This window comes from Eurypyga helias, unplaced genomic scaffold (genome assembly GCF_000690775.1).
Source record: "Eurypyga helias isolate BGI_N326 unplaced genomic scaffold, ASM69077v1 scaffold5177, whole genome shotgun sequence".
NCBI classification, from domain to species: domain Eukaryota; kingdom Metazoa; phylum Chordata; class Aves; order Eurypygiformes; family Eurypygidae; genus Eurypyga; species Eurypyga helias.
This window is the reverse complement of record NW_010262252.1, coordinates 37,440-51,197: the sequence shown is the minus strand read 5'-3', so window position 1 is coordinate 51,197 and position 13,758 is coordinate 37,440. Positions and strand designations below refer to the sequence as shown.

The 13,758-nt window shown below is 34.8% G+C and overlaps 1 protein-coding gene across 1 annotated transcript in view; it reads left to right on the top strand.

Annotated features, from left to right (window-relative positions):
- The window catches only part of FMN1 (formin 1), a gene marked incomplete at its 3' end in the record, with an annotated part of 99,742 nt that overhangs the window by 65,707 nt on the left and 20,277 nt on the right, over positions 1-13,758 (top strand). The window contains exons 7-9 of the mRNA XM_010155637.1: positions 7,265-7,326; positions 8,103-8,191; positions 12,644-12,773. Of these exons, the coding sequence (XP_010153939.1) occupies positions 7,265-7,326; positions 8,103-8,191; positions 12,644-12,773 (281 nt within the window). The remainder of the gene's footprint in view (positions 1-7,264; positions 7,327-8,102; positions 8,192-12,643; positions 12,774-13,758) is intronic.

The window sequence follows — 13,758 nt, the reverse complement described above, 5'->3', positions numbered from 1 at the left end:
CTGGGTGTTGAATGTTAGAGTTCTTTTTTCTTACAAAGTGGAGTTACAAAAAGATACCTCTAAGAAACATGAAAATTAAGCACTAATCCCTTGTTTCAAGCCAATTTCCATTGCATAATTCAGTATGTGAAAGATAGGAAAGTGAAAAGTTAATTGTCTTTGGCAGCTTGCAGCAGAGAATGCAGAAATTTGAAGCAAAACAATCAAAAGAATAATAATAAAAAAAGGATAGCTGATTTTATTTCAAGTTTTTCTGACTGTGTTTGTTGAAAAGCCATACATACACAAAAGGGTTTACTGTCTATGTATAGTGTACTGGTTACTCCACCTTATGTAGGAGTTACAGAAATACAGAGAAAAACTGTCCTCAAATGAACTGCCTTATGCATACCGATGCATGCAGAATTGTAGAGAAGACACAACAAGAGTAATCACAAGAAAAATTGCACCCTTTAAAATAGTGTGAGATTGCTGCATCTATAGGTTTACTCTTTCAAATTAAAGTAACTAGCTTCACAGCATATTCTGCAGATAGCTCAGCAGTGCGAACCAAGCAAGTGACCATATCTGGCACCCAGATGTTGCAGTTTGCATTTGATAATGAGCCAGCTGCCACACTTCAGGAAGGGAATCTCCAACACATTTGTGTGAGAGACTGAAGTTCATCCTTTGCAGATAAGTTTAAATTCGTGCTGTATCTAAGTACAGTCTAGGCAGGAGACAGTGTAAAACTTCATCATTATTTTGGCTAGTGTTAGCATTATATGATCTAGAGGGAATGTTAACATTGTCATGCTGCACCTGTCCTAATCCTCAGTTTTTTGGTAAGTGGAAGAGGAGGTGAACTCCTAGGTACTATAATGTTCTGAGAACACTAACAAGTTTTATGGTGAATCTGGTGCTGAAGAGGATAATACAGTTTCTGATTAGACCACTTTTAATAATAATCATTTCCTGAGCTGAAGCAGCAGACAGGAAATCTGTCTCAGTATGCTACATAGGATCTGTATTTATATTTAAAAATCAAATTACAATAATCAAATTGTGCAGAGATTTATGATTATTTTCAAGGCTTCTTTGTGGTTTTTCTTAAACTTCATAAAGAAGACATGAGGAATGTGGAGATCAGTTGTTAATTAAGGAACATGCTTTAACACCACACACTTAGAGAAGTAATCTCCATTTCATATCAATGCACTTCTGTCGTACTTTTCCTATCATTGTTCAACTGAAATAATACAGCTTGAGAGGCAAACTTGTGGCTCAAGACTACTTATGTGGCTTTGCTGTTGAAATACTACAATTCACTCCACAGTGAGGTGTTTCAGTTTGCTTTCTAATGGGAATGCTGGTTGTAACTGTACGCAAAGACCCTTTGTAGGAAAGGGTACCAGCTTTTTACACTGCAACATTCCAGTCACTTAGGCAGTTCCCAGTATAGTAGCTAGCAATAGCAGTATATGGGAAAACACATTAATAGTACTCTTCTCTGCAGTGTATGTCATCTGTGCCATCTTCCCACGAGCCACTGAGATCTTTGTTCAAGGGTAAACTGGCAAAATTATGGGGCAGCCTAGATGAAAAAAAAGCTTGTAGTTACAAAAATAAAATTATAGATAAAATGTAGATGCCTCTGTCCAAAAGATCGACTATCCCAAATCCCTCACTACCTCCATAGTACCTGCAATTCGCCACTGAAATTGTGGGGCACCAGAAGTTCTGCTTCTGTACATTGCTGGAAATAGTTCACTGTCTAATACCCCTGATTTCCATCAGGATGCATTAACTAGATGGTCTCACATGCTGGTACATTATTCTTGAGACAAAATCTATGAGATGCGGTAGATCACGCCAGGCACACGATTTATACCTTATTGCACTCCTCCTGGCAATAAAGTGCCGTATCACTCCACGCAGAACAGCTGCAGGCTTTGCTAGTACTTTTACCAAGGCAAGAGTTTAACACTGCAATGCTGACAGAACTTAGCCTATGTAGCAAAGGGGAGATTTAACGCTGATCCTTGGCATTGAGACTATTTCTAATGCTCATTTAGTATTTATTTTCTTTCGTAGATATCAAGAAATTAAATAATATCTGAGACTCCATTTCTTAAATCAGCCTAGCACTGGCCAACCTGTAATAGCACATATGGGGACCCGGTATGTTTATTGTGGATTTGGAACATTCTTGTGTTCACCAACAATGTAAATTATCTATGCAGAGGCACATTAAACTTCGAAAATATTAGAGAACTTTATTTGATCACACTTAGATGGGATGGATTGGAATGGATTTTGTTAAAAAGCCTAGGTCATGCCATCTGCTTTTGTAGATTCACCTTCATTATTGTGGGTTTTTTTGGCTTCTCCTCAAATGTGGAATGTATTTTTATCATAATGTCACAGTAATGATATTCTGATGGTGAGCAATGCAAATAGCTATCATGCACACTGCATCAATTTTTTACATGGCATTGTAGAAGGGGACTAACTTTCTAGAAAGAACACAGTTAACGATACTGTTGTGCAGTGTCAGTCAACCAGTTGAAAAGTATTTGTTTGGTCATCTCCAACTTTGTGATTTACCCTCCATTGTCAATATATTGGGAGTAAGTAATTGGAAGAATGTGAACAGCAGATTAACTCATCCAGACTGATGATCACTCCAATAATCATTCTCATTCTATATTATGTTTCTAATCATCCTGAGATTTCAGTATGGTCTTCTTTAATGAGAGGCCATAGAAGTTATATAAATAGGTTGCATTGTTTTAGTGCAATTTATTGTTTATGGCACATCTGACTTCAGAGAACAGTATCATTGTTAACCATGCCCTTTTCTTAGCATCTGAAAGACCATGTTTCGTATGTATAAGGCAGCTATTCCAAAGCAACTGTAATCTGCAGACCATAGTGCGATCTGAATTTCTGCATCCCAGTCTGTGTTTTAACCATATCATGCAGCACAAATAGTTTCACAGTTCTTTTCTTTATTATATTTTGGAAATACTTCTGGATAAAGATAAATGCTTTGGAATATTTGTTACCTGCACTGTGTGAAAATAGTTTTATTGGGTTTTCAATTAAAATAATTTGCAGGATGGAAGTATAGACTATAAAGGTTTAAAAACTGTTGTTCCAAAGTTGTGTGACTTTTCCACCTGCACAGACTATTACATGTATGCATGCTGTATATACTGTATGCTATGTATGAAGTACAGACATAGCTGCATACCCATCTCAGAAGTTGGGAAGCAATTTTCTTTAAAAGTTATTTTCTTTGTTGTGGAAAATTCACAACATATGTTTTTGTGAATCTGCCTTCGGCATCCAGCCTGATGTGGGTAGGTTAACAACAGTGCCAGAGTCTTTTGCTCATGTCTTCTTGCAGGAGTTGAGCTTTCTTAGTCTTCTAAACCTACTTTGTGCCCATGGTGCTTCTTCGTAACGTATATTTTAATGGGTTTTTGTGTTGCACACTGGTTAAATACTGTTATGTAAAGGAAGCCTTTACATAAGTTTAGAATAATACCAATTTTTGAGAAGTAATCCAGAGCAATTTGGATATTTTAGGCAGTTTTGCCACATAGGAATTTGTATTTAACAATCATTGTCATTTTTTAATTGACAAGATCAGTCACAGTGTAGTTTAAATTTCCCAGTGATAGGCTTCATCTTCCCATGAAATCAAGCCTTACACAGAAGAATGTGCTACATAAAACAATGAAGTACATCCAGACCAAATAAATGTACCTTTGGCAAGCTCTTTTTATTTAAATCAGGTATTTCTGTTTTATCATTAGGGAGCAGTTAAGGTGATCTCATTATATTTCATATTTTAATTGACACATTACGTGGTTTGATACTGCTGAGTATGTGTAAGCTCTGTCAGCAGGACTTAAATCCTGATATAACCAAAATGTGTTTAGTAGGAGTCAGACTGTATATCAGAGTCAGCCTAAAGACTGTGGTATTTAATCTGGGTAAGAGGAGGGAAGTATCTTTTTCGTATTTAACGTCTAAGTTCTGCAGTTGTATGTAGAAGGCACACAGTATGCTTTAGAATCTCAACTTTTCTTTGGTTTACATTTTTGAAGTGATAAAACAGACTATGTGAAAAATCCGTGCAGTAGAGAATCTGTTTTTTACAGTGAGATTCATTTTTAAAAAAATGAGTCTGTTAAAAATCTTTGGTACAAGTTTATATTTGAAGCAATACTCTTAGTTGGCAAGTATTTTTATGTGTGCCTGTTAGTTTGAATGCATGATGCTGATCTGTTTTTTGTCCTAGCTGACGGTTATTATATCCTAATGGGTGCAACCCTGCACTAATGATCCTTGTGTATATAAATTCTTCTTGTTGTGAGCAGACACCATAGGCCACATAAAAATGTTTGCCTCAATTTCCCTGCAAAAAAGGATCTCAGAAACCAGACTTGGCCAAGTAACAGATTTTTTAAAGGTAGAGGAACCCAATAAAATTACCAGCTTTTCACAGCATGAGTCTACTTCCTTTCGACATATTGTGAGGTGTAGGTGAAATATTCTAACTGAACTGACAGTGTAAGGAAGACAGCTAACTAGAAAGCAAGATAAAAGTAAAAACCACTGATGATGATTGATTTTGTAATAGCTATTAATTGTTTTGGAGCCTCTTTTGTAGATTTGTGATACTTCACCTATATTACTTACACTTATGTGAGTCTTGATACAATGAGATTTAATGCAGTAAAGTATCACAGTTAAATTTACTGTATCAGGAGAAAATTTTGAAAAACTTACCAAGGTTTTAATTCATTTTAACAATGTTAATGTACATATGATTAACACTGGTTTTTGTTTTTCACAGAAAAATTAAGAAGCTTTTGTTTCTTGTAACTAAACAAAAAAATAAAAACAAAAATTAGTTTCTTTGATCTAGTGTAATGGGGGGTTTTCAGCTGCCCCAATTCAAGTTGATTTGCACAACATACTGTGAATGTATTGTACATGCCATATTTTAAGAATATGAAGAGTACTAAGACACCTGTGAATTTGGGGATTTCTTCCAGCTTTTCAAAACCAATGCTTCTTTTTTAAAAGATGGAACAATATTCATAATTTTACATGTTTTCATTTTTGTCTACTGCTCCAAATCTGTATGCCATTAAGTTTGATAAGTTTGAATGAAAAAATATATAAGGACAAAGATAAAGATATTAAAATACATAAAGATGAAATGAAGAAGTCTCTGTGGATTTTGGCCAGATTTCTGACTTTTTGGGAGTGTGTCTCTACATACATTAACATCCTAAGATGATCAGCTATCATTGAATTCAGTAATATGGCCAGATTTTTAACTGCAGCCTGTCTTCATGGACATTGCCAGTAATAGCAGCACAGGTTGTATAGCAAGTAAATAAAAAAATATTTTCTTGGTACTTTTATACAATCACATACTTGTCCAACAAAGAAAATAATTCATATTAATGTCTACTAACACTGATTATTAATTCTGTTAAAAATGTGTTCATTTATCTGATTGTATTTTGCTAATCTCAAACATTTTTTGCTTTATTATGTCACTTCAAAAAAATCCCGGTTGAAACCAATTTTCCATAGATTTTCGAATTTTTTAGGTTCTTTTAAAATTTTATTGGATCGTAAAGAAGATAATGCAACTCATGGAAATGTCTTGCAAGAGCCAATGGAGGATCACATAGATTCAATCCCTAATGATTTTTCATAGAACAGATTTTTGTTAAGCTCAGTTGTTCAGGTGCTCTTGAGCTTATCTTGAATCTTTCTAGTGGGACAAAAATAGTTGGAGATACTGCTTTTTTTCCCTGATACTGTCTTCTTCCATATAAGTCTTTACTTCCAACCAAGGTGTAATGTAGGTAGATGGAATCATAATTGACAGGCAAAATTTTAAAGCATTCTAAATGTCATTGGACCTTTTAATAAAATTAATTAGCCTGCCACAGAGAAAATTTACTAGCCTGCTGGTTAATTTCACAATGTAAAATTGTGGGGTAGGTGGAAGAGCAGGCGAAAGCTTATTACTTTTAAATAATTATTTAAAGATGTGTACCTTACCTCTTTCAAACAGGGATTGCAAATTCAGCAAGAGCTTTTAAAATCTTCTTAATTCACAAGCAGTCAAGTTTTCTTTGAATTCATCTAATACAGTTGAAATTAAAAGTCATCAGGTACTAGCTAATGAGGAGTCGCTGGTTATGTGGAAAATTGTAGAGGCATTAAGGTTGATTCTTGTGGGATTAATGTTCCCAGTAACATTTAAACGTACGTCAGGAGTTCAGAAATTGTGCCCAGTCCCATTATGAATCTTGATGAAATGCTGAATTCAGAAAAATTAAACATCCAAAGTTATTTCTATTCCATTGTGCATCTCTTAGCTTACTGGAATTTAACATTAGAGAGCATTAGAAAGCACCATGAATCAATCCTACTTAGTTCTCAGAAGAGTCCCAATATCTTGCCTTAATTGTAATGGGATTTGCAAATGTTGGAAACACGCAATGCCACGTATAAATGTAATGACATTTGGAACTAAGATAGGAAACATTTCGAGACTTTTCATTTTTAATAATAAGGTGTAATTCATCATCGAAGAGTATACTTTAGGTGTCTCTGTGTGGTGTCTAAATGTATTTATCTGGAAATTTTCATGTGAGTAGTTTTCTAGTGGGTAAAGCTAACAAATGTGAGCTGCTCTGTGAAGATAACTTAAAAATCTGTAGCACAATCTTTTGTGCTTGTAAATCTTGCAAGTTTGTCTACCTGTCTTCTTCACAACATTGCTATCCCCAAGACAAGTAGATCAACCTGTTTTCCTATCTCCCTGATCTCCCATGCACATAGGGAGATCTAAATACCCTACCTCTCAATTCCTTCCTATCCAGCTTTCTAAGCTACCATGGAGTCTGTGCTGCTCATTGCCTAGTATCAGTTGTTCTCATGTTCTTCTGCCTGACCAGCTATGCAGTCAGCTGAGTACCTGGCAGGTCTTATCTTTGACTGCTGAGATTACTGGAGAGGAAAATTAGAACCCCATTCTCCTGAGACATTTTATAGTAAGTTCTTGTGTGAGTGCCGTGACTTGACGTCATTAAAAAACCAAAATGCTGAAATAATAAAATATTAACTGGATACAGATATGTCCTTTAGCTAGGTCAGATGTCTTGAGGGCATTTCTCAGGAAATACAATTCAACTCTTAATTATGCTTTCTAGCATCTAATTTGTGATTGTATTCTATACAGCTATACTGTGTGTTGATGACTCCGTAGTAGATCTGGAAACACTGGAAGCACTGTATGAAAATGTAAGTAAGCTGGGGTAAAGCTGTGGTTTATCACCGTAGTTATTTCAGACACAGAATAAGTAAAGTTTTATTTTATGTTGGTTTTAGACTACAGACATTATGTAGAAAAAGTCTGTAGAGAATTTAACAGTAAAAAAATAGTTACCATAAAAATAGCCATTGACATGCTTATTTATCTTACTGGCTTATTTCTTAAATGTCAGAAATTTAACACAGTGGAGAGCCTTTGGAATCAGGTTAAAATGTAACAAAAGGCGTAATATATAGTGTTCTCTCCTGAACTGCCTGAAAAATACTATCCTTACGTAAGCCTTTTTTTGTGCTAACATGCGAATTTTTCTCCTTCAAGATGTAAGTGGCTAAATTGGTTAACTCGGGATAGTGCATTGCTGTCCTCACTCAAGTTGCTCCCTCCCCCAAGTTGCTCTGTAGAGTATGCATATAGTAATCATGACCTATGTATCATCACAGTTGCATGTAAGCATATGTTTACTCTTGGCTGTACACATATCAGAGCTACCTCTCCAACCTAAACTGTGTGAAGCAATCTATAGCAATATTCTCAGTGCTGTGCTCTACAAGTATGCTCGGCTTTGCGGCTGTTGATAGTAATGGCACTGCAAGGCACTGAAGGAATTTATCATGGATATTTATGCCTCACTCCTTCACATAGTCTAAATGTTCCCCAGTAAAAAATATAATTGTTACTTGCAGACAAACAGGTAAATTAAGAATTTATTAACTTGTTATTAATTACTTTATGTTAATTCACTCAGAGAGCACAAAAGGATGAATTGGAGAAAATCAAGCAATATTATCAGACTTCAAAAGAGGAGGAACTGAAGCTTCTAGATAAACCAGAACAGTAAGATTTTTTTTTTACATTATTTTATCATCATATACTATAGTCCTTTGATGATATGTTAAAAGATATCTTGCTACATGTTTTTGGGTAGCTAATTATTTAACTTTTTTGGTGTGTTTTAAGGCATGATGTAAACTTTGCCTTTATCACATAACTTTTTTCAGACATGACGGATTTTACTACGTCAAATTGGACCACCAGAGTTCATAAAATATGTAGCCTTGAATCAATAAAATTCTGTTCCCATTCTCACATTTGTAAAAGGCTTATCCTTCCCTTAGACCTTTTAGGGTTAAATTAATGTTTCATAAACCAGGGACAGACTGATTTTGGTTGTTGGATGCAATTTCACTCTGGTTATGCTGATTGAAGACCTGCAAGACTGATTCCACAGTTCATCTCCTGTGTCTGTTGTAGGCAGTGACAACTGTTAGGATGAAAAATTTCTTTAGTGTTGCTCTTTCTGTTGTAATAAACCTCAGGCCAATGTGAAAATCACAAGAATCTGTGACCAGAATGGTACTCCTGAATTTATTTTAGTGTATGAATTTGATTTCAGATTTTGCCCTATCAGTGGTGTTTGACTTACGCTGCTTTGCTACCTTTCCCTTTGTACTGCCATCCTCCTCTAGTCACAGTGCAATTTCCTGCTGTGACCTCTCTGCCATCTTGCTTCCTTTTCCCTCTCGCCTGTTTTTGTCTTTTCTGCTCATTTGTGACTGGCCTCTAGGGAATAACTTAATGATGGGAGATGAGTCTATCACGCTTACTCTTGACTAAGAGTGGCTATCATTCTTGATTAAGACTTAAGAAGACAAATATGTGTAAAGTGTATATAGTAGCTTGTTCTTGCATTCCATATCTATGGATTTCATTGCATTGGCTTGGAGCATAAGAATGCATAGTGTGACTAGTTGATGTTTTCCAGAGCTTGAAACTTTGGCAATCTGTTTGCTGTATGTCTGAGTGAAATAAATATTCATGCATTTTGTGTTCTAGAGAATACAAATCTTGTAGAGCTCTAAAGTTATAAAAGGTTGTCTCTTTCTGTAAATTACAGTGGAGAGAGGTTGATCTTAATTAAACACAAAGTTGGATTTATGCTATCATTGTTCCATAATTAAAAGTGAAGAACTGTAAATAAAGCAGTTACGCGTGATCATTCAGATTGAAATAGAAGTGTCAAACACAAAAGCTACTTTTAATCAATTATTACTCTGTGTTCTCTCTGCAAGTCTTAATTATCATATTTTTACCCTATTATTAAACTACATAGGTTAAGAAAACTAGCTTTTTTAAACGTTGCCTCAAGGGAGAAACAATTTGCTGATGATGCACTTACATAAATTTTATTGGACCTTCAAAATAATGTCCTTTCTGAAAACACAGTAGATCAGGTACTGCTGACTTTGTGGTCGATGTCAGCCTCTTAGTCAACCTAAATGCACAACTGGAGATTTGTTGGACATAAAAGGTTAAAGACAAAAAAGTGCTAAATTTACGTGTGTGATTAAAAATATTTGCTACGGGTTGTAAGCCTCATGTATTTTCTGTAATGGGGGTCAGAACAAAAGTGCAAACTAAACCATTTATCAGATGGTTGCAAATACTAGTAGTAGGCATTCATGAGGAGGCCATTTACATGAATTCACTGATGCCTAAAGGAAACCTTTGCCATTTTGAAATGCTTGGATTGCTAGACAAATACAAAGCTTTAGTGGTATCACTGATGCTCTCCTACACATGTGATTTTGATTTGTTTTGCTGGCATGTTAAATATGCTATTGTTGGCACAAACTGTAAGTATGACAGCAACATGACAATACCCCCTAAATAATGCTATATGATAATAGTTGTTAACATGCTAATATTCATTAATGTGATAAAGATTTATATGCACAATTAGCCACGATTTTGGGCTTTGCTAGGATACAGAGGCTTCAGCTAGTTTCCAGAAGACACGTTTAGCTGTAATGTAATCTCTAAGAAGTCCTCTCTGGTGTGAAATAAATACTAATGAAGGAAATAGTAGCAATATATGGTATTGAGCTTGCCTGTTTTGTAGGTAGTTTGAATTCAGGAAGTTATGAGCTATTGATTATTGCTGTCCCAGTAATACTATTTGCTTCTCTTTGAAGACCAGTTTTCCTTTGACTTCAGTTCACATCCTGCTGGCTTACTTAGAAGCTTGCAGGATTAGATAAACCTTTTTCCCCAAAAATTACTTCTAAATTTTGTATTCTTCACAATGTAGAGAAATGTGAATTGATAAATAGTTTACCTCCAAAGAATTGTCTGCCTTTGTCTGTCTTTTGGAAGAATGTACTGTTCCACTAACAACATAGTAATATGCCTGTCTTGAAAATACTCTCAAGTTCTTTACTACAAGATTCTGGTAGGATAAAGAGTGCTGAAGTAAATGCATTTTTCATTTACAGTTTCTGCAGGAGAGGAGTAAAATGGACCTCACAGAGTTGAATGGCAAATACCATAAGTTTACTTTAGGCCATAAGAAGTGTATCAATGAGAAGCCCATCAAAAAGCTATGTCACAGTCATATCATTGTTATTTTAAGTCAAAATTATACTTTTCTGAAACTAAAATTGCAAAAGTGACTGAACTGAGAATATTCTTTTCTCTCCAGAAGTTTTTCCCAACGAAATTCATGGTTTGTCTTTCATAACCACAGATTCATGCCATGACCTTGTGTTTGGTAACTACATTGGTAGTTGCTAAGATCCCTTTTTGTGATGGATTTTAGTTATGTGTTCTTATCTTCAAAATCTGGAGACATTTTCTTTTTATGCTGATGCTCTTTTAACTCTTGGCATAATTATGCTTTATTCTGATGACCAGCAGCGTAAGAGAGAGTTCCTTTTTCAAGGGAAGGAAAGAATACGTGTCATTTGACTTTTTAAATTTAAACTTTTTTAAATGTATGTTAGAACTTTAGCAAAGCAGTTTGGGATTTTCTTTCTTTTGTTTCTCTCACACAAAGTGCAAAGTATCCTCTTTTCTCCCTGGCAATACCATTCATTCCCAATAGGAAGCATTTTTATTAATACCAGCTTGGCATTTCTTTTTTTCCCCACTGCTTGAGTGTAAGAGCCAAGCCAGGCCTCCCCAATCCTTCTCTCACAATAGGGTTTTTTTCATCAGACAAGAAATAAAAAGAAGGAAAAAAATAATATTCCAATTGAAAAGTAGTATTTCACACCAGCCACAGGTGGATTTTCCTGGTTTTTTTAAACAGTCAGCATGTATTCAACAAAGCATTGCATGCATGAAAAAACTATAAAGTGGATTTGGAGATAGTGACACTATTTTTTATGAAAAAGAAATTATTTGGAGAAAACAGATATATTAGCTTAAATAATTAAAATACATTTAAGAATTCAAGCTAATAATGGTTCACAGAACTTCCCATAATTCAGTGAGGTAGAAAAATTTTTTACAGCATTACGTTAAGGGGGATCTAAGGATATCTGTAGACAGGAGATTAGAAGGATGTTTCTAAAGTGATACTGAAGCAAAAGACGGCTTGTTTCTGGATTTCAAGAAAGCATCTGTATCACTGAAATCTTAGAGTCAAAGCCCATAATGCAAATTATGCAAGCCCTGTTGTTACAAGAAATGCTAAAGCTTCTTGTATTATTTAGCCAAGGTCTTACATTTTGAATTGAAAAGAGAGGAATTACTCATGCCTTTGGGATGCTTTCGTTTTGTGATATCCGAACTAGAGTTGTTGAATATGCTTCTATTCATTTTTATTTACCAGAGAGTTAAAGGATGAAAGCTGAAATAGACTCATGAGGAAATTGTGTATATGAGGACAGATAAAGAGCAGATAAAGGTTTGGTAACTTTGCTGAACAGTGGCTGAAGACAGATAGAATCTGCAAGTACTGTAGAGCTAAATACACAGCTAGGTGCATTACCATAAAACATGCTGCTGTATAATAGGAAGTGTGGTGCAAATTAGTAAAAGAAAATTGAGGCTGAGCATCAGAAGAAATTTCTTGGCAGACGTTTTATATTATGAAATAACCTTGTAGTGATATATTAGGTTCCGTATTGCCGGCCACATTTTTAAGGGAAGCAAAAACACATGAGTGAAAACAGTAAATAAGTTTCTCTAGCTCTTTCCTTTTCTTTTTCCTTTTTTTTTTTTTTTTAATTTAACCTATGATCTAGGTCTTCCATTTATTCCTATGCCGCTGTAATAGTGGGTTAATGGATTAATGTGATAACTATTAATGTACTGCCTTTTTCTTGATATTAATAGGGTTGCTTAACACATTCAGCATAAAGAATATAACAATTATAAATTCTGTCAGATTTTATTCAAAGTAGGAAAGATTGCATGTATATTTCATGATACTACAGCTTTGATCCATTGTGTACCTCACAGATAAAAAATATACATATTCATTAATACTCTTTTTTCCCCCAGATTTTTGTATGAGTTATCTCAGATCCCCAACTTCACAGAAAGAGCTCAGTGTATTATCTTCCAGTCAGTTTTCTCTGAAGGAATAACATCAGTGCACCGTAAAGTTGATATCGTAACTCGTGTTTCCAAGGTAAATCCTCACAAAAGCTAAATAAAAATATAAATATATTTTAGAGTATTCATGCTTCTTTTTTACCTAAAGTGACGAACCTTAAGCCTGGTTATTAGATTTTCGGAAAAATAAAAAAATATTAATTTTTTTAGCTGCTTATAAGAACAAAAGCAGGAGGAAAGAGGGAAGGTGGGTTGTGCTCTATGAGATGCTCTGTGCTCTGTGCTCTACATAGGAAAATTTATTTTTATTTCAACATCAAATGTACTTTGCACATTAAGTAGAGCTATAGATAATCACCATAAAATAGAAATCAGACTAGCTTAGTAAAGGGCCTCGCAAACTTACATTTTTTTCGTATCACTATTGATGTCATCAGCAACAGATGCCTATCATGTTCATTAACTTATTACTTTCCTCTGTTATCTATACATTTCTATTAACCCTATACAACAGATTTTTTATTTCCTGGCAAAGCTTTACCTAAGATTTCTATATCATAAATTACTGAAGACAAGATTTTTGAGTTATAACAAATAAAATATGAAAAATAGAATGAGAAAAGAATGAAAAGAGAATTACAATAGTTTAGCGACCTAAAGGTATGACATCTGGGACAGTATATAATTTTTTTTTTTTCCGATTTGAAGATTAGCTTTTGATTAGCTTTGCTGCTACAAAGTACTCATGCTCTAACCCCTTGGATTTCTTTACATATTGTAACCATAAAAATATTTACTTGGTGTTTCCTTTCCAAAGGAGACATAAATAAGGAATTGGGTTTGTGTGGGATAGGGAAAGTGGTAGTTCCCTCAGTTTACTTGAGGACCTCACACTACAGTTGATTTATGCAATGTGTATTATAAGGCTACATAGTTAAGAATGAGGCCTTTGGCCTCTGACTCTCAATTGACAAGATGGATGTTTTTATATGTAAATTAAAGTAATTAATTAGTTCACCACTGTGTTTCTAGATTTCTGTTTTGGGGCATAGTAATTTAGT